The sequence below is a fragment of the Sorex fumeus genome, unplaced genomic scaffold (assembly GCF_029834395.1).
Source record: "Sorex fumeus unplaced genomic scaffold, SorFum_2.1 ptg000130l, whole genome shotgun sequence".
In the NCBI taxonomy this organism is placed as follows: domain Eukaryota; kingdom Metazoa; phylum Chordata; class Mammalia; order Eulipotyphla; family Soricidae; genus Sorex; species Sorex fumeus.
This window is the reverse complement of record NW_026606187.1, coordinates 82215-107284: the sequence shown is the minus strand read 5'-3', so window position 1 is coordinate 107284 and position 25070 is coordinate 82215. Positions and strand designations below refer to the sequence as shown.

The 25070-nt window shown below is 55.1% G+C and overlaps 1 protein-coding gene across 1 annotated transcript; it reads right to left on the bottom strand.

The window, feature by feature from the left end:
* Window positions 1-1325: 1325 nt before the first annotated feature.
* Window positions 1326-24974, bottom strand: MVP (major vault protein). The gene is made up of 15 exons (XM_056138839.1): window positions 24747-24974; window positions 16178-16307; window positions 15791-15986; window positions 13043-13166; window positions 12822-12953; window positions 11959-12053; window positions 11358-11594; window positions 7203-7484; window positions 5694-5938; window positions 5240-5437; window positions 4092-4472; window positions 3354-3470; window positions 2913-3039; window positions 2169-2357; window positions 1326-1568 (listed from the first exon to the last, which is right to left on the bottom strand). Exons 2-15 carry the CDS (start codon window positions 16300-16302, stop codon window positions 1386-1388), a joined length of 2631 nt encoding a protein of 876 aa, XP_055994814.1. The 5' UTR covers window positions 16303-16307; window positions 24747-24974; the 3' UTR covers window positions 1326-1385.
* Window positions 24975-25070: the final 96 nt, after the last annotated feature.

Genomic DNA, 25070 nt, shown 5'->3' with positions numbered 1-25070 from the left:
CTTCCACATAGAGCGAGCACCATCTGCCGAGCGGCGGCCCAGGCATGCTCAGATGCAAGGCTGAGGGCCCCGTGGGCAAAGGAGCAAGGCTTGAATGGCTCGGCCCCGCACAGTGGAGAAACTAAGGCAGAACGGCGGACTCGGTGGAGTTGCCTCTGCTAAGCACACAGGACTCAGTCCTAACTTTTCTCTCCACCTCCAATAGCGGGAACATCCCCCTTGCCGCTGTGAGGCAGAGCAGCATGAGGGCTGGGGCCCTGCAGCCTCTCTGGTGTTTCCTCTCCAAATGATAGTGTCTCTCTGTTGGGGGAGGAAGTTGACGGGGTTTCCCTGATGCTCCAGAAAAGCCCACAGGGGAAGTCCAAGGGAGCATCCCAGATCCCTGCCTGGAGGGAAGACATGAGAAGTCCCCCGCGCCTGACGCTGCACCTTATAACCAGCAGGTGGCGCCAGGGGAGGCTCCGCTGCAGGGCGCCAAAAAGCAGCTCCCCACATCCCAAGTCCTCACCAACCTGCACGGCGGATCGTGCAGGCTCCAGCGCCCTGCCCTGGAGTCTAGCAAAAATGACTGCTAGGAAGAAAGTCTGCCTGGTTAGGACTTTGGGGTTAGGAGGCCTGAGCAACAAATAGTACAGGGGATAGGGTGCTTGCTGACACAGGTTCGATCCCCGTTCCTCCATATGGTTCCTGGAGCCGGGCCAGGAGTGAGCTCTGAGCGCAGAGCTGGGATCAAGCCCTGAGACCGCCAGGTGTGGACCCCTCCTCCTCCCGTAAAAAAGGATTTGGGGTCTTATGACTTGAGGTTAGTTTTCTCCCTGCCTCAATTTCCCCAACGCTTTAAGATAAGGAGAATGTGAGGAGGGCCTTTAGCAGAGGCCCAAATTTACTTGGTCTACTACCCCTTACAATCCGCCCCCCCCCCCACACACACACACTTATTTTGGGTGTGGGCCGCGCCTGTGCTCAGGGTTCACACCTGGCGGTGCTCCGGGAACAATAAGGGAGACCAGGGGCTGTGCTATCTCTCTGGTCCCTACCAACTCCTTTTAAGGAAAAAAAAAATTATGCAGGGCCCACCACCCCAGAAATCTGCCTTCTTTCAGCAACTTACCTTTAAGTGCATGATAGGAAGCCCCCTTCCAGTTACACCTGAGGTCACTAGTGTCCCCCCACCTCCGATCAGGGGCAGTGCTACTCACTTTGGAAAAGACTCTAATAATTTCTATCACAATATTTCAAGGGTGCCCTCTCCCTGCCCCCCAACAGTCCATTAAGCTCCCCTGTGTTATACCAAAGGCAGCAGAGAAGGGGTGAAATTCCTAGAAGTTAGTTTTATTTGTCAGTACAGAGGCGAGCTCAGAGTATTTTCCTCGAAGAACCAATTCCTAGATTCCTAAAGTCTGGGGGGCAAAGCCTTCTTGGGAGGGGCTTTCCTTGTCTGTCTTCCTGCCAGGGGTCTGGCCAAGTCCCTGCCCCAGGAGGCCAAAGGCTGTGCTGAAGAGATTGATGGGGGTGGAACCATCGGTGATGAGGGTGGATTTCAGGCCCAGGCTCTGGAGCAGTTTCACCTGGAGGAGCGAGAGGAAGGCAACGGATCGGGTCAGGCTCTGGTCCCTGCTCTTGCCTGGGCCATCCTCCTGACACAGCAACTGCCTGAGCCATCCTCAAAGACTCACAGGGAGCAGCTGGGCCCCTGAGCCTGTCATCCTCGGGGGCCGTGGGCTGGAAGGCTCTGGCTGCTCCCTGCAGCTGCCACTCCCTCCAGCCCATGATGCTCACCAGCTGTGGCCATCCCTTTCTCTTCCTTACAGGCACCATGTTTCACTGGACTGTGTCCTGGTGACCTCGTGTCAAGGACCCCTCCTCAGTGACACTCCCAAAACTAGCTCATCAGAGATGTCACTGCTCCTTCACCAGGCGACTGTTCTGTTTGTGTCCTCCCCCCCCCACCCCCCCACCCCCACCCATCACCAGCTCACAGCTCACAGCCAAACCCAGTGCAGCCCGGTAGGATACTCAAGGGAGCAGTAGGACTTTGGCAACAGGGTCCCCCCGGTCCCTCCTCCTTTACCCCCTCTGCTCCGGAATCTCTCTCCAAGCCGAGCTTGTCGCCCTGGTTCTGCCCTGCTGGTTCCAAGTACTGTGGCCGTATCTCAGCTGCGTCTCACCTGCATCTCAGGCCCCGCCACAGCGATGTCCCGGATGGTGCCTGCGCCCAGGGCCTCTGTCATTTGCTGGAACTTCTTCACCTCCACCTCAGCCAGTTGCTGGGCCTTGCTCACCTCCAGTTCCAGCTGGGAGCGGGCATAGGCCAGTTCTAGGTCTCGTACTTTCTGTACACGCTGGAGCTCAGCCTCCTACATGGGAGAAAACCCACCTTCTTGAGAGTATGTGGAGAGCGGTGGTGGGACGGGGGGGAACAGCAGGCTGGCGGGGGTGTGTTCTCAGTCAGGGACCCAGGGGAGTCCCCACATTCACACACAGTTGGTCACGTTCAGTAAGAGCACATGTGGAGCGCTGGAGCGATAGCACAGTGGGGAGGGCGTTTACTTTGCACGTGGCCGACCCGGATTTGATTCCCAATATCCCATATGGTTCCCTGAGCACTGCAAGGAGTAATTCCTGAGTGCAGAGCCAAGAGTAACCCCTGTCCATCACCGGATGTGACCCAAAAAGTTAAAAAAAAAAAAGGGCACACGTGGAAATGTCAGTCATGGTACAAAGCTGGCTGGTGCTAGGCACGTACTGATCAGCGACCCTGCTCTCCTTACAGGTGGGGTGACCTGATCAGCGAGCTGAGGACTTTGTAAACCACCATGTATTTAAAAGGGTTGCGCGAGGGCACTTAGCACTGCTCATATTCCAGATCTTCAGCGTCTTCCAGACCCCGCCACAGTGACTCCCCCGCTCACCGTCTCAATGGCCAAGGCTTCTGCCTTCAGCTTGGCCTGCAGCACGGACCCTTGTCCCTCGATGCGCGCGGCCTCTGCACGGGACTCTGCCTCGGCCTTGGCGGACCCGGTGCTCTCCACGGCGGTGCTGTGGGGGCGCAGATCCGGAGATGAAGCCCACACCCACACACCCTGCCCTCTGGCCTTTTATATTTCAACAGGGGAAGGAATGTGGGTCACATTCAGCACTGCTCAAGGCTCCCTCCCAGCTCTGTGCTCAGAGGTCACTCCTGGCGGGTTCAGGGAGGTGATAAGGACAAGCTTGGGATCGGCTGTGTACAAGACATAGGCCTTACGCCCTGCCCACTGTTCTATCACTCTGCCCCCCCACCCCGACCCTGACTTAGGCTCAGGAACCTCCCGCACCCCATCTGTGCTTTCCTGGCTAATATTTCCACCCACCTCAGCGCCTCCAGCTCCAAGAGTTCCCTGCGAGCCTTTTCCGCCTCCGACTGGTCCAAGATCTTCTGCCGCTCCAGCCGGCCTCGCGCCTCTTGTTCAAGTCTCTGAGCTTCATGCCTGGGTGGGTGGGAGGGATGGGTGAGCTGCTGTCATGGGCATAGCGCTGGGGAGGGCTCCAAGGCCAGAGATCACCAACGTATGAGTGCCAGGCAGGTCAGAGGGCACCTGGCAGCACCAACAGGCGGCTGAGTAGCAGGGCACACCTTCAGGCACATGCCCAGCCGTGGGAACGAAGGCCACCTCCCACACGGCCCACCTTCCAAGCGGCTGACCCCTGACTGCAGCCCGCACACAAGAGCTGTGATAACAACCAGGCAGGGGAGCTGCTTGCTGGAGGGGTCCCCCGGGGCTGAGGTCAGAGCAGCAGACTGGCCGGAAGACATTCTGGGTAGAGGGAAGAGCTGGTGCAGACTACGTTAGGGTGTGAGGCCCAGTTGTGCGTTTGGGGAGAGAAAGCTGTGCATGAGTTTGGGGAGACGGCTGGAGGTGAGGGGGGAAGCACGGGGAGTTCCAGAGCATCTCAAAGGCCATGGAATGTGGTTCCAGAACAAGATAGATAAGAAGCCAGAGCAGCCCCTATTCACACACCAGCAGGCTGTGCCATGAGCAGGCCCAGATGCCAGAGGGTGCCAGGTGAGCAGGTCTCGGCGGAGGGCCAGAGACACGAGCGCCACTCACTTGGCTGCTGCCTCCTGGGAGTTGGTGGTGATCTCGATGGCCAGCTGCACGCTGCGCTGCAAGGCGTCCCGCGTCCTCTGGTCCACAGGCTCCACCGACTGCACGTCCACGCTGCTGACTACGAGTCCATTTTGTGGGAAGAAGGCCCTATCCCGGGCGTGGGGCATGCCGTCGGGCCCCTTGGCTCCCTCGGTCTCAAAGCCAAAGACGGCCGTGCGAATGATGCGGGCCGAGTTCTTGTGGAAGTCATCGAAGGTGACAGAGGCCACGGCACCCCGCACCCGGGAGGCGATGGCCTTGCAGGCATCACCCACAAAGTCGGGCACTGAGAAGAGCTTGGCTGTCTCTTGAGGGTCTGTTCGATCACTTATCTCAAAGTGCCTGGGAACAAAGAGATCCAAAGAGGGAAGCCGCTGCAGGAAACCAGTGCTCACCACGTGCCAGGTAAGCACCTTAGGAACTCACACATGGGCCCCCATTTAATTCTCTCAGCCACCCTCTGGGGTGAAGTCAAGATCAGCCAGTTTTCAGGCAAGAAAAGTGGTCTAGAGTGGCAAAACCGGGGGCCCACAGTCACTACCTGGCAGTTGGTGGACCCTGCAGCATCGCCCCACGCTCTGTCGCTCATCACCCCTGAGATGTCAGAGTCCCGTTTTCCTCTGCCATGGTCCTGACACCCAGCCAAGAGGCACACACGAATCCCCTGGAGACTTCACCTTCCCCAGTCTCCCCATTCGGACAGCTCCCGTGGCTGTTCTGACACCAGACACAATTCTCGAGTTTCCTTTCAATGCCAGCGGAAGCAAAGGTTCTGCAAGGGGCCGCTACATCATCGCACAGGAGAAGACAGGAAAGCGCCAGGTCTACAAACAGGCCAACAGCAGGGCGGATGCAGAAGCAGGCGATGGGCTCCAGGGCAGGTGCCCCGTGCCACTGTTAGTGATCTTGGTGATCTCATAACTTGCATCAGCCTTGATTGAGCTGGTTCACCCGCTATGTTCCTGAAGTCCTGCTCCCAGGAGGCATGCCTGCATTCCCTACATTCCCCTTGGGCATCGTGGCTTCAGGGAGCCCTTGGGCACCCCCTTCACAGAAGTGTGGGTGGCACTCCGAGGAGGCTCTCCCCACAGCCCCAGGAGAACCCTCACCAGTTGTAGGCGAGCTGCAGCTGCAGCCGGGCGTGGTCCGCGGATTCGATGGTGATGAGGTCGGTGAAGAAGTCCGGCCCCAGCAACAGGCAGAGGGACCGACGGGCATGTGCCATCTTGGGCCGCCCAGCCGAGAGGGACAACACCGTGAACTGCTCCTCTGGACCCAGCGACACCAGTTCAGGCCCAAAGACCACCCTACCGGGGGAATGGGGGAGTCAGGCAGGGGAGCTCACGTCCCGTCCAGCCCCGACCCAGCCCGGGGGTCACACCTGAAGCTCCCACCCTCAGTCCCGGTTCCAGGCCCTCAGGCCCCGCCCCATCCCCTGGCCACATCTGAACCCCCCCCTTGGTCCTGGCTCCAGCCCGCTGGCTCCGCCCCAAGCCCCACCTAGGCCCTCGGCCCCATCCCGCGGCCCCTCCCCGCCCCCTCAGGCCCCGCCCCGGTTCTCACCGGGCTTTCTTCGCCCTGTAGTCGTACACTTGCACCGCTGCGTTGTGAGGCACCCGGTAGCTGACCACACGCGTCTTGTTCCGGATTGTGCTGGGCGGCGAGACCGTGGATAGGTTCATTTGCCTCCTGTCGGCCAGAGGGTCCTGCACCTTGCTCAGTAGCTCCTCCACCCCGGGGGGCAGCTCCTTCTCCCACAGGACTTCGTCCTGGCTCAGCATGTAGGTGGTGCCGATCACAGCCCGCACCTGAAAGGACAAGTGCCCACAGTGAAGGGAGAGGGAGACCCCCGTGCCACCCCACCTGAGGCAGAGCCACTGGCGGCCAGGTAGCAGCGCGTTAAAGGTGGTCTCTAAAATGAGGTTCGGGAGGCTGGAGGGACAGCACAGCGGGTAGGGCGTTTGCCTTGCACGCTGCCGACCGGGGTTTGATTCCAGCATCCCATATGGTCCCCCAAGCACCTCCAGGAATAATTCCTGAATGCAGAGCCAGGAGTAACCCCTAGCTGTGACCCAAGAAGCAAAGTAAAGTAAAGTAAAGGCCCTCCCGTTGATCATCGATTTGCTCGAGCGGGCCCAGTAACGTCTCCATTGGAGACTTTGTTGTTACTGTGTCTGGCATATCGAAAACTCTCGGTAGCTTGCCAGGCTCTCCGAGAGGGGCGGAGGAATCGAACTCGGGTCGGCCATGTTGGCTGCGTGCAAGGCAGACGCCCTACCCGCTGTGCTATCGCTCCAGCCCAAGAAGCAAAAATAAATAAATAATAAATGAGGCTGGCTTGGCTTCCCGTTGGCCACTCTGTGGCCTGAGGCATGGCTGGCATCTTACGCCCAGTAACCTGGTTATTGTTTTTGTTTGTTTTTTATTTTTTACAGGCCACCCGGTGGTGTTCAGGGCTTATTCCTGGTGGGGCTTGAGCGACCATGGAACAGCTGAGGGAAGAGATTGTCCACTAACTATATTGTACGGTTGTTGTTGTTGTTGTTGTTGGGTTTTTTTTTTTTTGGCTTTTTGAATCGCACCCAGTAATGTTCAGGGGTTACTCCTGGCTCTGTACTCAGGAATTACTCCTGATGGTGCTCAGGGAACCATATGGGATGCTGCGGATCAAACCCGAGTTGGCCGAGTGCAATGCAAACGCACTCCCTGCTGTCCTATTGCTCCAGCCCTAGGTTATAGTCTTACAAAAAGAACCTGAAAGTGTGATTATAGGTGAGACAAAGGTCAAGATTTCAGTGAATAAGGCTAAGAGGAAGAACTCTACCAGAATGCAGTCAGTGGGAGGCTGGTTTGTCTGGTTTTTGTTTTTTTTCCAGGCCATACCCCAGTGGGGACAAAGTCGCCATCCTAAAACCCGGCTCATTTTAATACCTGAGCACTTCTAAAAATTCGAAATTAGACATTTAAGACAAAGGGAAGGCAAGTGGTCCAGGAATGCCCCACGCCCTCCAGCCCTGGCGATCCCAGCCCCTGCCTCTCCCCCTCTCACTGATCCGCTCCCCTCGCTGTTACCCGTCCAGTCTTGACGTCCTGCACGTAGATGCCCTCGTTCTCATCCAGAGGGATCGCATGGCGCTCCTCCACCACCTCCACCTTGGCTGACGGCACGTACTCCAGGGGCCCGCGGATGAGCCAGCGGTCCCCAGCCTGGCGTGCGACCTTCTCGCCGTCCTCCCCCTCCTCCACGGGCTGCAGAGCTCTCAGCAGCAGGCCTTGTTGCTCGGACAGCACATACACATTCTGGATGCCCCGTTCCAGCCTCTCTCCTGGTTGTAGGAAGAAGGACTTCTCTCCCTGAGGGGACACATGGGGTTAGAGTCACCTCCCAGAGCTGGGCACCACTCAGCATCATTTCTTTTGGGGGGGGGGGTAGGTCCTACAACTGGTGATGCTCAGGGCTTACTCCTGGCAGTGCTCAGGGGCCATACGGGATGCCGGGGATGGAACCCAGGGGCTCTGTGCCAGCAAGCGTCTTTTGTGCAGCACTATCTCTGCGGCCACATTTTCGGGGCCCTCTTGCAGCCGCATACAGCCCTGGGCTTGAGCTGGGGACAGGCCCTGAGGGTTCGTCCAGGGGGTGGAGGCTTCCCAGAAGCAACCCAGCTTCCTTCCAGCTTCGTCTGCTGCTCAAAATGCTGGGAACTGTTGGCTCTGGGGCCCACAACTCAAGGGTCAGGAATCAGCTCAGCTCCCTGCCTGGGGGTAGCCCCCAAGCACTGACAGATGGGGTCCAATTTTGTTTTTTAAAAAGAAAAGAAAAAAGATTAGTCTGGGTCTGGGGTGTGGCCAGCTTTGTTCTGGGAGCCAGGCAGTGTCAGGGGTCGTAGCAGACAAAGTAAGAACCTCTCTGATTCCTGTCCTGTTTCTTTGACCACACTATTAATTAAAAAAAAATTTTTTTTTTTGTTTTGCTTTTTGGGTCACACCAGCGATGCACAGGGGTTACTCCTGGCTATGTACTCAGGAATTATCCCTGGTGGTGCTCAGGGAACCATATGGGTTTCTGGGAATTGATCCCGGGTCGGCTGCGTGCAAGGCAAACGCCCTACCCGCTGTGCTATTGCTCCAGCCCCCACATTTTAATTTTTTAATTTTTAAAATTTTCTTTCCATGGTCACATCTGTTGGGAGCCCTGTGGGCCCAGGGATCCAACTTACAATCCACAAACCATGAGCTACTTTTCTAGTAACATCCTGATTCCCCCCGCTGCTTTGCTTGTTGGTTTCTCCCCACACACATACCCAGTGGTGCTCAGGGCTTACTCCTGGCTCTGCGCTCAGGGATCATTCCTGGTGGGTTCAGAGAAAATGGGATGCCAGGGATGGAACCTGGATCAACCACATGCAAAGCAAATGCCCTCCACGCTGTACTATTGCTCCAATCCTGCTTTTTTTGTTGTTGTTTTTAAATCTTGTTTTTATTGAGGGGAGTGGGGTCACACGAGGCAGTTCTCAGGGCTTATTTCTGGCTTTGCCCTTAGCAATCACTCCTGACAGTGCTCAGGGGACCATATGGATGGGGTCAGAGCGGGGGTTGAACAGAACCTGGGTCAGCAGCACACAAAGCAAGTACCCTGTCCACTATACGATTGCTCTGGCCCCTCTGCCTTTTTTTGTAAAAACATAAAAACATTTATACAGATATTATTTGGATACCATAATGTTTACCTGTGAGCAGAATGATGGTGCTTCTGCCTCAGTCTGCTTGGGAACAGCAACCAAGTTCACTTCATGACTGAACCAAAACCACATGATGACCTGGTGCCAGGCTGGGGCTGTCCCCTGGACCCAGTTCTCCCCTGGAGCCAGACTTCCCCAAGCCACACTTATTTCCCTTCCCTGGACTTTCACTTGTACTGGTTTGATTCACTAGAACCTTCTGGGAATGTGATCTCTGATGCTTTTGTGATCAGGTGACCGTCCTCTCTCCCCACGTGTTCTCCCCCGCAAAATGGGCTTGTTCCACTTTTTGGGGTGAGGCATAGCTTTCCCTTAATGGGAACTGGGTGGGCCTACCCCCACCCATGGTTTTCTCCATTTAAGAGGAAAGCATTTGGGGCTGGAGCAATAGCACAGCCGGTAGGGCATTTGCCTTGCACATGGCCGACCTGGGTTCGATTCCCAGCATCCCATATGGTTCCCCCAAGCACCACCGCCAGGAATAATTCCTGAGTGCAGAGCCAGGAGTAACCACTGAGCATCGCTGGGTGTGACCCAAAGAGCAGAAAAAAAACAAAACAAACAAACAAACAAAAATCTAGAATAAAGTGTGCCCCTGTACAGGTGTGGCCCAAAAAGCAAAAAAAATAAGAGAAGAGCATCTGGGATTTGGACCCCCATACCCTACTGCTGCTGCCTGGGCAGGGCCCTGGGTTCCCCATCTGAATGCACCAGACCCTGGGGGAGGTTTCTGGGCCTTGGATGTTAGGGACTTACCAGCCATCCAGGGGCAGGTACATTTCCTTACTTTTTTTTTTTTCCTTAAATTTTTATTAGTGAAACACCATGAGGTACAGTTGTAGACTTACAAATTTTTGTGAAATTTCCTTACTTTCTGAAAGCACTTTAATTAGATTTCCCTCCCCTAAAGCCCAGGAAAAGGAGGAAGGGACCCCCACCAGCCAGAGCATTTCTGTCTTTCAGCCTCTGTCTCTTCTAGTCTCTACTCTTCCCTGGTGAAGTTTAGGAGCAGAAAGTTCTTGGTCTCCTCATCCCCTTGCTTGCAGCATGTAGGGACCCCGCCACCCCCATCCCTCTCTACTCCCCAACCTCCTCAGTGTAGAAGTCTTGGGCATCACCTTTGTTAATAAAGAAAGTTCAACTGGCTTCTACACACACAATCATACATTTATAAAGCAAATGATTTCTTTTTAAATTCTGGGCTTCCCACACAGAGTTCAGGGGTCCTGAGAGACATTCACAGCTCACACGGCAACCGGGTCCTGGGGTGCAGTGCTGGGGTCCAAGGATGGGGTCCCGCTCAGCCCTGTGGTACTTCGACCCACCTGGGCCACCCCAGTGGTACTCTCCAGCGATGTGTGAGGAACCATGGGATCAAATGAGGTGCCTGGGATCAAGCATGTGCAGGGCACATGCTAGGCGTGCACCCCAACTGCTGTCTATCTCCCAGCCATAGTTCAGTTGTTTCAACGGATCCCCAGAGTTGTTCTATCATCACTAATTCCAGAACATTTTTGTCACCCTAAAAAGAAATCTTGGGGCCGGAGCGATAGTACAGTGGGTAGGGCGCTTGCCTTGTATGTGGCCGACCCAAGTTCAATCCCCTGCATTCCATATGGTCCCCTTAGCACCGCCAGGAGTAATTTCTGAGCACAGATCCAGGAGTAACCCCTGAGCATTGCTGGGTGTGACCCAAAAAGAAAAAAAAGAAAATATAAAGATATCTTATACCCTTATACAGTCTATTCTGTCTCCCACCAACCATGAATCTATTTTCTCCCCCAGAGGCCCAGAGGCCTGGCTGCAGGAGGAGTGATTTTAGCTCCAGTATCTTGTTTCGAAGGCCCCACCAAGGAGATTCCCATTCATCACCCTATGGGCATTTGGAGTCTTTCTACTTTTTTTCACCTTTTTCTGGTTTTTGCAAATCGAATGTTGCAGGAAGAGTACACTTTTTTGAGCAGTTGCTGAGCAGCTACATTCAGAGCCAGATGGTTTACCCTGCCCCAAAGACTGCCCAGCCGGCCCTTCAGAGCAGAGGGTACTTGCTCCCAAGGGTCCTGCATAAGGCGGTCTGAAGGGTAACGGGACGCCAATGGGTCCCTTTCGGGTCCCTTTCCCTCAAAAGGTGGGGGCTGGAGCTGTGGTGCGGCAGCAGGGCGCATGAGGAAAGTTTCAAAAACTAGAATGAGGGGCTGGAGCGATAGCACAGCAGGGAGGGCATCTGCCTTGCATGGGGCCAACCCAGGTTCAATTCCCAGCATCCTATATGGTTCCCTGAGCACTGTCAGGAGTAATTCCTGAGTGCAGAGCCAGGAGTAACCCCTGTGCATCACTGGGTATGACCCAAAAAGCAGAAAAAAAAACCCAAAAAACCTAGAATGAAGTGTGCCCCTGCACAGGTGGGAACCTCCCCGGCCTGGTATTTCTAGAATGTGCCTGTAGGGAGGCCTGAGAGGCTGATGCCCTGCAGGGAGGGGACACTCACCTTCACGACACGCTTCTGCCCCAGCTGGTTCTTGCCATCATCTCCGACGGGGTCGAGAATCACACAGTAGTTTTGGGGGCCCAAGGTGGTGATGGACACGACTCCCATCACTTCCTCATAAACATCTGGCACGTGGGCCTCAGTGTCCTTCACGGTCACCAGCCACTCCTCCCCAGTGCGCCGGGGGATCCCCCTCAGGTCCCGGAAGTTCTGCAGGGCCCGCAGGTGCAGGGCGGTCTGTGGAACAAGTACTGCGTTCCTGAGGGGTTCGCGGACCTTCCACCATCTGAGGCACAGTTTCTACCAAATCAGGGCAACTTTTGAACCCATTAAGGTGACCCAGAGAAACTCTGAGTTGTGGCGTTTTTGTGGTGCTGGGGACCAAACCTCAACCACGTTAGGATATATGCTCTAACCACTGAACCACATACCTGGCCCGATATTTTCCTGTTGTGACTTAACAAATATTGTCCTTCTCCTGAGTTCTCACTCTGCCACCATTTGCCATCACCACTCCGATCACTCCCTACCCCAGGAACCCGAATCCCTGTCCACCCTTACATTCCTTGCCCCCCCCCTCCCATCCCCACCCTTCACAAACCTTTTCCGTAAGAATTACAGCGTCCACCAAGTCCAGAACCTCCTCAAACACTGCTGGCAGGTAGGCACCCACAGTTCGGACCAGCCATTCCTCTCCTGAGTCAAGGGTGGAGGGTCAGAGGCAAAGGTCACTGGTCCCATTTCCCACCCACTGCCAGGATAGCAGAGAACCCACTGAAACCTCACAACTTTACTTATTCCTTCATTTGCTGGGTCACCTGGTGGCGCTCAGGAGCTACTCCCTGCCTGGGGGATGCTTCGGATGGAACCGGGGCCTCCTGCAGGCAAAGGTCTTGCCCAGCCTGTTGCGTCCATCTGAGAAGGAGATGCCACAGCCCCAGGTTCAAGGGTCGGACAGAAGCCTCAGTGCTTTTGAGGCTGGAGGAAAACAAACTGTTCCCCGGGAATGTTGATAGAAGCCCTTCAAAGTCCCTACACCCCCTGGGCCTTCCCCTAACGTGGGCGGCAGAACACGAGCCCGGCTGTACTGTCCTTCAGTTCTAGAAGGAACTATGGCAGTAGACAGATCCAGTTTTGCCCTTCCTGGCCACGACCCCTGGCAAGTCACTAAGGCTAGAGTTTCCGGTTTTGTCTTACAGAAGGAACGGTTCTGCCTCAGGGTTGTTTTGTGGCTCCAAATGGACAAGTAGTACAACTGCTAAAGAACAGTTCCTTTGTGATCACCAGTGTGTGCCCCTGGGGCAGCTCAGGGTAAAGGGTGCAGAGAGAAAGCTGGCCCTGTGATAATCACTGACTCCATAGAGTAGCAGCCTGAGCACGAGCTCACAGAGGCCCTTCCCTACAAGAGTAGCCACGAAGCAACCTCCCCCCCTCCCTCCAGACCCCTCTCTTTGCCCTTCCCACCTGTCACCCTCTCCTTGCCATCCCGGTCCTGGCATTCCTTGCGGGCCCGCAGCCGCAGAGCCTGGTTCTGCCTTATGATGGTGGCCTGAATGATCTCCACCACTTCCACTTCCTTCCGGGGGATGTACGTGCCTGTGGGGGGGAGGGAAAGGGGGGCAGTCAGTTGGTATTGGGGTTCTGGTGGGCAGGGGACAAGCCTGAGACCAGATGAAAGAACTCACCAGGCCCTTCAAACAGCCACTCGTCTCCGGCCAACACTTTCTCTCCATTCTTATCCATGAAATCCAGCAATGCTTTAAGGTGAAGGGCAGTGTTGGGCAGGACCACCTGCAGTGGGGTGATGTCCTAATGGGGGGGAAAGAGGGCTGATGAGGCTGAGAGACAGAGAAGCAAAGGCAGAGCGACGAGAGACTCATAAAGAAGCCAGAAGAAGCTAGGCCTAGGTTTCGATTCCAGAATTCTTGGAATTGAGCGCAGATAAACTGGAATTGAGTCACGATTTCCCCAAAGTGAGATAGCCATGATGAGGTCAACTAAGGGTTACCAATCAGATGCAGGCAGGAAAGCCCCCCTATATAATCCTTATGTAACTCTTATGCAATCTTTATGTAACTCCAACTTATAAACAATCAGCTAAGTACAAGTAGTGGAAAGGCCCTCAGACTGCAGCCAAAAGGGTGGCCCATGGAAAGTCCTTGTCATATAATGCTATGGTATAAAAGCCCCTCACCTTTGAGAGTCAGGGCCACTTGTTCTGAGAAGGCTGCTGCTGTGTCAGTGAGCCAGACAAGGTCCCTAGCTCAAGTCAGCTAATAAAGACCCTTTGCTTATTGCATTGCAATTTGTCTTCATGTGATTCCTCTGGGGAGATCTTGGCCCAGTTTAACAAGGTATTCAGTGCTGTGTTCCCAAAAGTTACTTTTATCTTATTATCATTATTTTGGTTTCTGAGTCACATCTGGCTGTTTTCAGGAATTACTACTGGCTCCTGGAGGGGTTCAGACCATATAGGATGCTGGGAATTGAACCCCAGGTGAGTGTGTACAAGGCAAGTGCCCTACTCGCTGAACTCTTACTCCAGCAGTGATCCCTAGAGTTAAACCTGACATATGTCTCCAAGTAAGACCCAGTGGCACATACATGGCAGGGTAGTACCAAAGCACTGGGTCTGAAAAGCTAAATTGACAGTGCGAGAGTGTCTCTGCCGAGGGTCGAGGATGCCGTCCAGTGTGGGAAGTGTTAGAATTTGTTTTCACCTAGAAATTTCATAGGTGGGAACATGGGTAGACAGCTCGCTGGGAGCTGTGGGAGGAATCTCTGAGATGCCCAAAATATCTGAGTGTTTCATGGTCTCCTGTGCACTCGAGGAAGGAGAGGTGGAAGGAACTATACCAGGCTATGACTCACCATAAAAAGCAAGCCCTGGGGCCAGAGCAATAGTACAGAGGGAGGGGCCCTTCCCTTCCCTGCAGCCAACCATCTTCAAAGCCCAGGAACCCCCATGGAGTCCACAGGAGTGACCCCTGAGCAAAGAACCAGAAGTAAACCCTGAGCACAGCTGGGTGTGACCCCTGACCCCCCCAAAAAAAAACCCAAACAACTCCTTGACACACACAAGGACCCAGAGACAAAGCACTGTTTCTCCTTATCAGTTGAAAACATCCTAAATGATAAACCTAGAACTCCATACAGCAGTTAGACAAGATCAATTATGTACCAGTAGGTGCATAGTCCAAACACACAGCAAAGGAAATGTGATAACCTCATGCAAAAGCTTACCCGGCCAGGATTATTTTTGGATACTTATGCAAATGCAGACACACCATACATAGCTATACCCTGATTCTGAACTGGAGGATGGAAAAGAATTCTGGGGAATGAAGAGCAGATACTGGAAGTCCGAGACTTTAGAGCCTTCTGATCACATTCTTAGAACAAAAAACTCACGCTGGAAAGAGCACACAGGGCCGGGGTGATAACACAGTGGGGAGGGCACTTGCCTTGCACGTGGCCGACCTGGGTTCAATATCCCCTGAGCACTACCAGGAATGATTCCTGACTACAGGCAGGAGTAAGCCCTGAGAACCACTGGGTGTGGCCCAAAAGTTTAAAAAAAAAAATCTATTTACGCAAGTTTTACAATACTCTTAATTTTCTAGAATCTGGTTTTTTGTTTTTTTTTTTTTTGCTTTGTTTTGTTTTTTGGGTCACACCCGGTGATGCACAGGGGTTAGTTACTCCTGGGTCATGCACTCAGGAATTACTCCTGGCGGTGCTTGGGGGACCATATGGGATGCTGGGAATCGAACCAGGGTCATGCAAGGCACATGCCCTACCCGCTGTGCTACTGCACCAGCCCCGAGTATCTGAAGAACATTTTAATCATTCTTTCTCTCTATACACACACACATACACACTTTTTTGTTGTTTGGAGGGGTGAGGGCCACACCCAAAGTGCTTGGAATTTTTCTGGCTGTGCTCATGAACGACCCTTGGTGGTGCGGGGGCACCATGCATGGGCGGTGGGGACTCAGCTCTCCTCGTATTTCCCCTAAGGGCAGCCAGGGCCACCAGCACCTGTTGAGTCACAGAGAAAAAGCACCAGAAGGAGAGGGAAGGGAAAGTTTCGGTGGTCACTCATGATGCTCCCTTCCTCTCCCAGAAGAACACCAGGCATCGGAGCCCGGCCCTGCTCTCATCACCACGGGCGCCTGGTACAGCTGGCATCAATGAAATGCTTACTCTGCACTAGTCACGGAGTGCCAGGCTGGCTAGGCGCTGCGTGCAGCTCTGGAACACGGCGATCCAGTGGCGAGCTGGGCCCTGGCTCAGGAAGGAGGGGAGGCCTGAGTGGGCACCAGTGGTGTAGAGAGGGGAGCTGGGCAGGAATCGCTGGGTGGCTGTGAGCCCCACACGCCTGCCGTCGGAGCTGCCCCAGCCAAAGGGCTCGAGAGGGAAGGGAGTGGTACCTTTTCCAGCTCCTCGCCCGGGTACAGGGGGAAGGGGTCCTGAGCCAGCCGGATCTCCAGGTCAGCGTGGCGGAGCCGTGCTTGCCCTGAGACATCCAGCAGCACGGAGCCTTGATCATCCCGGGCCACCGGGTTGGCAACCGTACAGTAATGGCGAGGGGGGACTGTCACCATGCGCTGGGGGGCAAACAGGACCCTGTTTGAGAGAGAGCAGCAATGAGGACCTGTGAGGACTGAGGGGTGCCCAGCCCCATTCTCTGTTCTCCAAGGAGGACATGGAAGGGAAAGCAAGCTTCCTGTCACCTAGGCGGGGTTCAGTTCTGCTTGGAAACAGGAAGGACAGTCACACCAGCCCCACCGAGAGGCCCTCCTGGACCCTGTACCAACCTCTCATTGTCCTGCCGGATGTAAGTCTTGGGCCCCACTTCCACGCGGGACACGTTGCTGTTCTGGTCCAGCACGTGAATGTAGTGGTACGGAGGGATGCGGATGATGGACTCGTCTGTTGCCATGGTGACTGGGGGGAAGCACAGCACAGGGGTGAGGGGATACAACCAGGTGATCACAGGAGCTGAGACGGGGCAGGCAGCTGGCACGGGGACCTCCTCCAGCTCAGGTCCTTGCATCACTGCGTTTCCTCTGCCCCCGAGTTGGGTAACAGCGTCCCCCAGACCTCACCCTGGCCAGTATCTGCTCTGAGAAGCTCACAGATCTTGGCTGACTCCCTTAATCTGCATCCACTTTACCTCCCTGTGGCTGTCTGGGGTCCAGAAGGTTCTCCAAGTCAGAATCTCCTCTACCTCCAGCCCTGGCAGTGGTGCCTGCAGCTGAGGGAGCTGCTAAGTCTCTGGAGGTCTGTGGCTTTGAGGGGCTCCCTGAGCCCTGGGGATGGGGTAGGGTGTAGCAGCCCCCACTGCAGTTGACTCTGCCCCTGGTCCTCAGGTCTTGTCCTGTGCAGATTAGACAACCTTGGAGGATCGGCCCCCCAAGGCTGGGACCCTGCTGGGAACGAAGTCCTGGGCTGCACCTGAGCCTGGAAGAGGATTCTCGCCCTCTTCTCCCCACTTCTCTCTCTGTGTTGTCACTCTCAGTCTCAGGAAGAGAAAGGGGGACAGGAGCATTATATTCCACCCACCCCAGCCTCGCTGCTTCTGGGGCTGGGTGCTCCCACACTCCCCCGCTCCTCCCAGCCTGTAACCCATTCTTACCTTTTCTAGTGCACACCTTTTTGGGGGGGGGAGCATAGTAGGAGTAGGAGGTGCTCAGGGCTCACTCCTGGCGCTGTTTGGGAGACCATATGCGGTTATCAGCGATCAAACCAGAGTTGCTGTGTGCAAGGCAAACACTCCAGCCCCTGTGCCCCCTTCTCCATCCCCTGTGCTGGATTTTGGACAGTTTCTTTGAGTCACACAAAAGCCATGCTCCAAGCACTATGGTCAGGTATTTCGCGGGTGCAAAAAGCCGAAGCAGCACTGCCAGGCACCAGGGGAATTGCAGGAGCCAGAATCGGAAAAGCCCAAGTTTCACACAGTCTAAACATTTCTTTGGTTTCCAAGCTGAGTCATCACCAACTCCTGGTTCCTATTCTCTCGAGGCCAGGATAGAGCAGGAGAGCAGATAAACTTCCTGCCTACCGGTCCCCACCGAGCCTGGGCTGCTACATGGCCCCGGGCTGGTTCCTGCTTCTCAGAACCATGTGCAGTGAAGGAAATGGTCTAGATTGGTGCCGTCTTCGGCTACATGTGATTGTGGAACACTTGAAGATGACTTATTCAACATAACACTTGAATAAGCTGGGGGTGGGAGGCAAACTTTTACTTAAGCCAACTGGGGAGCTGTTCCCATTAGAGAGTGTAACTTGCTGAGTCCCAGTAGGACCATTCAAGGCCAAAGAGCCAGTCATCAGGTCTATCAGGAGGACTCCCCCCGTCCCTCCCCAGCACGGCACAGGGCTCAGAGGCCTCTGGGCCCACATTCTGATTTGGCATATTGGAGAAGGCGGTCACATCAGGCAGTGCTCAGGGCTACTCCTAGTTCTGTGCTCAGGAGTGACCCCTGGTGGTGCTCAGGAGACCATTAGTGATGTCAGGATTAGAACCAGGCTTGGCTACAAGCAAGCAAGCTCCTAACCCCTGGACTCTCAGGTTCTCTCCGCCTCCAGCCTCCTCTTCTGTCCTGGCCAGCCTCATTGTGGGCACATCAGAGGCCTGCTATTCTGTTCCTCCTTTACCTTGCAACTTTGTATGGGTTTGACCTTGATACTTTTTTGTTGCTTCTTTTTCTGCCCAGGCTCCCTTAACCGGAAGGAGTCAGCCTTTCCAAACAATGTTTAAAAACCCAGGATTTGGCTTTTGCTTTGCTGACTGCCTCCACCCTCCCACACACTTTTATTTTTTGGGGGGATGCACACCAAAAAGAAAAAAAAAATAGGCGGAGCTAAGGGCTTAGTCCTGGAGGAGCTTGGGAGACCATCAGGGATGGGGTGGGGGGTGTCAAACCTGGGTGGGCTGTGTGCGAGGCCATATCCACTGCACCTTGCTCCTGTCACAAACCTGATCCCTTGACATCCTCTCCTATCCCATCTTGTCCCATCCTGCCCACCATCTCCAGGCGCTCCCTGATGTGGACCGGAAGAGCTCCTTTGGAGAGACGGGGGTGGGGGGGCATGGGTGCTCGGATTGCCTATATGTTGCTTCTATTCACCCAACAGAAATGAACATTAACCAAGTAACTGCTTCCTGGTCTCTCCAAGTCCTGAGGCCTAAGCACCAATTAATTGCCATAAACACAGAACACAGCCTTGCTCACCAGCACCAAGATTTTAGGAAGGACGCATGGGAGTGTGGGGGGCTGCATTCACACATTAGGGGGTGCAACCTAGCCCAACACTCCTGATTCTAACAGGCCTCGGGACTTAAGTACACATTACTGTCAGGAAGGGGCAAATCTCTCATCACGCCAGCTGTGGGTGTCTGACAGCCGAGCGAGGCCCTTTGCCACATTGTCTGCAGGGTGGCAGCCTGGCCAGGAAGTCAGTGGGGGCAGAGGAAGGTCTGAGGGGATTAGCAGAGCTGGCACAGGGCTCCTGGGGCCCCACAGGAAAGATCTGAATTTTAGAAGCAAGGCTGGGCTGCCAGGCCGGAGTGCTGCGTCCAAAGGTTCCGTGGTGGAAACTTCCCACCCCCTCCCTACGGCAGAGACCTCACTACCATCTGTCACCCCAGCTGTACCCAGTCAGGGGGGCTGAGAGCCTCACCCAACTCGGTGACTCAGCTAAGAGTCATCCTTTTAGCTGATCCACCTGGCTTTGTGCCAAGGCCAAGCCCTTGCCAACCAGCTTAGTTTTATAGACCCACCTTCTTCCCCTGCTCCCCAGTGACCAGCCCCAGGACGGCCTCCCACCTGGATGGCCTGCCGCTGCCCCAAGCTCAGGCTTACTGGCTCTCTCTCTCACCGTCTGTAGAGTGAGTCTCGACCCACGGCCTCCAAACCACTTGTATCAAGCAGGATGTTTGTGGAAAATTTCTTGTTTAGACTTTTAAGAGTTTCCCATAAATAGTCAGAGCATTTTTCGGAAGGAGGGTGCTCCACAGTGCTGGTGCCTGGGGATTCAGTGCTGGGGTGAGGCAATTCTGAGGGCAGTGATGGGGACGGGTACCCAGCAGGGTTCGGGAGGCCAGGAGACGCCAGGGAAGAAATGGGGAGCCTGGTTGGAGTGATAGCACAGCGGGTAGGGCATTTGCCTTGCACGCAGCCGACCCGGGTTTGATTCCCAGCATCCCATTCAGTCCCTCGAGCACTGCCAGGAGTAATTCCTGAGTACAAAGCCAGGAATAACCCCTGTGTGTGACCCAAAAAGTAAAAGAAAAAAAAAGAAAGAAAAGTGGGGGCTACATACATTCAAGGCATGTGCTCCAACTTTTCAAGCTCTGCCTCTGGCCCCTATAGTCAGAACATTTCACTTCTAAGGTATCGGGATCCCCAAGATAAGGACTGCTGTGGCCTTTGGAATGTTCTGCCCAGCCTTGATCTTTTTTGGGGGAAGGGGCCCATAGCTGGGAGTGCTCAGGGATCACTACTGGCAGGGCTCAGGGGACCATAAATGGTGCCAGAAACTGAACCTGGGTCACTGCATGTAAGGTCAGTGCCCCACCCGCTACTGCTCTGCTCCGCTCACCCCTGCTCGCCCCACCCCGGCCTTTGGTTTGGCTTCAACACTCCCACCTCAACCAGGGCCTCCCCTCCGGGCCACTCTAGCTATATCCAGTTCCGGCTAATCGGACTTCTCCCTCCAGAATCACGTTCCTACATCGTCAACTTTTACCCCAAGTCTGAGCCCAGTGATTGCCCACCCCACCCCACCCCACTCCATACACACACACACACGGAGAGAACACTGGGTGGAGAAGTTGAGAACAAAAAGGCCCGTGAAGAGCAGGGGCGGATTCAGGCTCTACTGAAGAGGTGGCTTGTTGGTTCAAGGCTTGCCTCCAACATAAAACTATAGCAAAATGTTGCAATAAATGAGTCACGGTCACTACTTATCAGAGAACTTCAGGGTCATCTGGGAGTGACTGAGCCTTCTCCAGAAATGCTAAGGGACCAAGCACCAAACACTGCTGTGCAGGCCAGTGATTCCAGCCCTATCTTGGCCCCACCCGGAACTTAAGGGCTTCTTAGTGTTTGTTTGGGACCACACCTGGTGGTGATCAGGGACTAAGGGGTGACAGAGTTTTGAACCTGAGCCTGCCACTATGAGCCAGCCCCCCAGACCCTGTCAGCATTTGAACTAGATCCCAGTGACCCGAACACACTAAGTTAGAACTGTCCTGATCCGCAGTGGCCACTTCAATCCTGTGCATAAGATCACCTGGAGAGGGGCTGGATCGATAGAACAGTGGGGAGAGCATTTGCCTTGCACACAGTCAACCCGGGTTCGATTCCCAGCATCCCACATGGTGCCCCGAGCATTGCCAGGAGTAACCCCTGAGCATCTCCAGGTGTGACCCAAAAAGCAAAAAAAAAAAAAAAAAAAAAAAAAAAAAAGATGACCTGGAAAGAGGTCTTTTGGGGGTGCTGGTGGGGCTTCCAAGGCGTGCTCAGGATGTCTGGTGGCTCTGAGCCAACCAGGCCGGTGGGTCAAGGCAAGGAGGGTGTGGGGCAGCTCAGGTGCTGGAGACCACCTGGGCCATGCCAATGCTGTGTCGGCTGAGCGAGGCATGTGCCTCCTGGTCTCTAGCAAGGTCTTTTATTTATTTATTTATTTATTTGGGTCATACCCAGCGAAGCGGGTTACTCCTAGCTTTGCACTCAGGAATTACTCCTGGTGGTGCTCAGGAGAACATATGGGATGCTGGGAATCGAATCCAGGTCAGCCGCGTGCAAGGCAAATGCCCTACCCGCTGTGCTATCACTCCAGCCCCTAGCAAGGTCTTTTAAAACCACGAATTGAATGGGTCTGGGGTGGGGTTCAAACCTGGTAGTGCTCCATGGCTAACCTTAGCTCTGTGCTCAGGGGACCATCTGGTGCTGGGGAGTCAACTGGGGCCTCCCGCAGGCAGAGTACGGACTCAGTTCATGCTAGAGTCAAGGCTCCTGAGCTGGTGCTCCCAGTAAGACCTGAACAGTGAACGGCGGAGTGATCTCAGGCCCCTAAGCTGCCCCCAAGCTGTACTCTCCCAGCTGAGTGAACTGCCTGTTCCTGGGGGGCTAAAGGGACTGAGGGGGAAAGGATGTGACTAGCGCAAAGGACCTGGACTCCTTAAGGCCACCGTCAGGGCAGGGGGCCGTACTGAGCTTTTCCAGCCTGGATTCTGGCAGCCCCCATTACCAACCCGAGCCCCCTTTCCCCATGCCCTGGAGCTTGGTCTGGGGGTGAAGTTGGTGACCCAACCTAGTCCACACGACCTCTGTCAACCTTAGGCTGTGGAAAATACACGGCGGGGGGGGGGGTGTATCAGCATAAATGTGGGCTCAGCTTGGCAGTGTCCCACCACTGACTTTGTTTTTAAACTTAAAATCTGGAGGCCTGGTAGTACTCAAAACTTCCTCCCAGCTCTGTGCTCAGGGGTCACTCTTTTTTTTTGGGGGGGGTCACACTCAGCAATGCTCAGGGGTTACTCCTGGCTTTGTACTCAGGAATTACTCCTGGCAGTGCTCAGGGGACCATATGGGATGCTGGGGATTGAACCTGGGTCAGCCACGTGCAAGACAAACACCCTACCCGCTGTGCTACCGCTCTGGCCCCTCAGCCACGTGCAAGACAAACACCCTACCTGCTGTGCTACTGCTCCGGCCCCTCATGGGTCACTCTTGGCAGTGTTTGGGGACCATACAGGATGCCTGGGAACAAGCCTGTGGGTTGGCTGTGTTCAAGCACCCTAAGTCTGCTATATTATCTCTCCAGCACTCTTCGTCACCCATTTTAAATAGTCTGAGTAACTGTGCAAGGACTGCTACTCCCAACTAGTGCTGTAACGAAAATCCAAGACTCTTTCCCGAAATCTTTTTTTTTTCTTCTTGGGTTATACCTGGCAATGCTTGGGAGCCCATATGGGATGCCGAGGATCAAATCCGGGTCCTCTGTGTGCGAGGCAAATGCCTTCCCAGCTGTACTATCGCTCAGGCTCCCTCCCTAGATCTTTTAAGCAGGAAGGTTTCAGAACCTCTGTGACAAGTCTTCCCTGAGCTCGGTACCACCTTCGCTGTGGGAGCAGGGTGGCCGGCCCCGATCTGCAACTCTCTGGGGTCAGCTCACCAGGCTTGGCACACTGTACCCGACTTCCCAGGCCAACTCTGCACTGTCACTGTCCTCCCGTTGTTCATCAATTTTCTTGAACGGGCCCAGTAACATTGTGAGACTTGTTACTGTGTTTGGCATATCGAATATGTCACGGGTAGCTTGCCAGACTGCCGTGCGGGCGAGATACTCTCGGTAGTTTGCCGGGCTCTCTGAGAGGGGCGGAGGAATCGAACTTGGGTCAGCCATGTGGGCTGCGTGCAAGGCAAACACCCTACCCTCTGTGCTATCGCTCCAGCCTGCCGACTCTGCAACCAGGTGGAAATCAAGTGCTCTGAATAACAGCCCTGCTTAGGAAGAACTCATCTGCCTGGTTGCCCTTTAACTCACACAATAACAACAAGCTAGAAATGCATATAGCAGCTCACTCAACAGCATACAGTTGACAGAGGAGAAAGCTAGAATGGTGACGTTTGTGCCCCCAACCAGAGGGCAAATGGTCGAGGCTGGGTCCTCTACGGGAGACGGTGCCAAAGGCAGCTCAAAGGTGAATGTTTCTCAGTCTTTGGAGGTTTCCCTGGAGCCCTCGGTCTAGGCCACTCACTCAGGGACTGCCCTGCCCAGAGCCACACCCAGGACAATGGTGCTTGTGTATCAAGGGTGGAAACTCTCTCAAATTTCCGGGGAGTCACTGGATGCCCCTCATGATAGCCAGCCTTCTCCCTGTAATCAAAGGTCTACACAGGCAGAGTCAGGAACCTTCCACTCACCGACAACCCCTCCCTCTCTGTGGGTGCCACTCCCGGGCCTGACCCTAGGTCGCCAGCAGGCTGGTGCGAGGCATCCCATCCTCCACTCCCCCTTCCCAGAGAGAATCGAGACAATCGCTCAGCAGACCCCACATCTTCTGAAGCCAAGACTTCCTCAGAATGCGCTGGCGGAGTTGGGGAGTGCACGCTTCAGGCGCAGGAGGCCCAGGGTTAGTTGCCAAGCACTGCCAAGCGTGCCCCCTAAACAAAAAAAAAATGACTTTAAGGAGCCGGAGCAAGAACAGTGGGTAGGGTACTTGCCCTGCATGTGTCTCTGACCTGGGTTTGATCCCCAGCATCCCATAGTGTCTCTGGAGCATTGCTAGGAGTGAGTTCTGAGTGCAGTCAGGAGGTAGCCCTGAACATGGCCAGGTGTGACCCCAAAACAACCGCCCCCCCAAAAATGAGAAAAAAAAAACTCTGAAGATCCTCTGCTAAAGGCTTCTCAGGCTGTCTAAAGGCCACCTGGCACAGCCCTGAGTTGAGCAGCAGGTCAGCAGAGCGAGGGACCCCAAAGGGGATAATCAATCACATTCTAGAAGCTCAGTGGACTCCAGGAGTCCAGGAAGGGGAGAGGCGAGTACAAGAGGACCTTCCAGCCCACTGCCCTGCCTTCCAAAGAGGGAGCCTACAATATGGAAGGCCTGAGGATCTAGGGAAACTAGATGTTGGAAGGATTGGGACTTTTCATCTTTGCTTCAAAACCCCAAAGAAACCCTGGCCAGGTGCAGCCCCAGGTGGTACCGGCACCGCTGGGCCCAGGCCTGAGAACCCCCTGGAGTGGCTCCCAGCCTTCTGGGCACTGCTGCTTGCCCACAGTGCGGAAGGACGGTCCGGGGTGTGCTCAATGAGGCTGAGCACATCTCTGCATCACGGAAGCCTGGGTTCCATTCCCAGCACCGCCTGGTCTCCGGAACTCAGGAGGTACAACCCGCACGCACCAAGCCCAGAAGTAGAACAGCCCAACACTGCTGGGTGTGGCCCCCACTCCGACACGAAAACTGAAAGAAAAGTGAAACTTCCTAAGACCAAGTCTCTGCTCGCTTCTTCCTCCACACTCACGGTTTGGAGAATCTTTTTTTTCTGGGGGGGGGGGACAGGAGGGCAGGGAGGGGCACACTCAGCAGTGCTCATAACTTAGCGGTTAGTCTTGGCAAGGCTTGGGAGGATATACTGAATGTCTGGGATTGAACCCAGGTCAGCTACATGCAAGGCAGGTGCCCCATCAGCTGTACTACCGCCTAGCCCTGGAGACATCTGTCCTGGGGGGGCGGTTACTGGACCATAGCCAGCAGTACTCAGGGGCTACTTCCTGCTTGAAGGGTCGCTTGGGGGCTGCTGGAGAGGCCCCTGCTGCCAGCACTTGGCCCGCTGAGCTCCCGCTAGCTCCAGTTCCAAAAAATCTTACCTGTCCCGGCAGGAGCAAGGGCCTAGGGGACTGGGGGTTCAAGGAGACGATGTCCGCAACCAGTCTGGGGCGAGTCCGAGGGTTCAAGTGCTCGCACTCAGGTGCCCAGGGCTGCCGGGATTCCCCAGGTCAGACACGCCCTCGCCAGCCCGAGATCACTTCCCGGCAGGCCGGCAGCCGGGGGTGGGGCTTGGGCATTTAAAGGGCCCCTGCGTTCCCTTCCGGGGGAGGTTTCACCACCAGTCATTGAGCCCAGAGGAATGGATTTCTTCGTCTGGGCCTGCTGGCAGTTGCTAGCAGGGGCCAGGCCAGGGTCAAGACCCA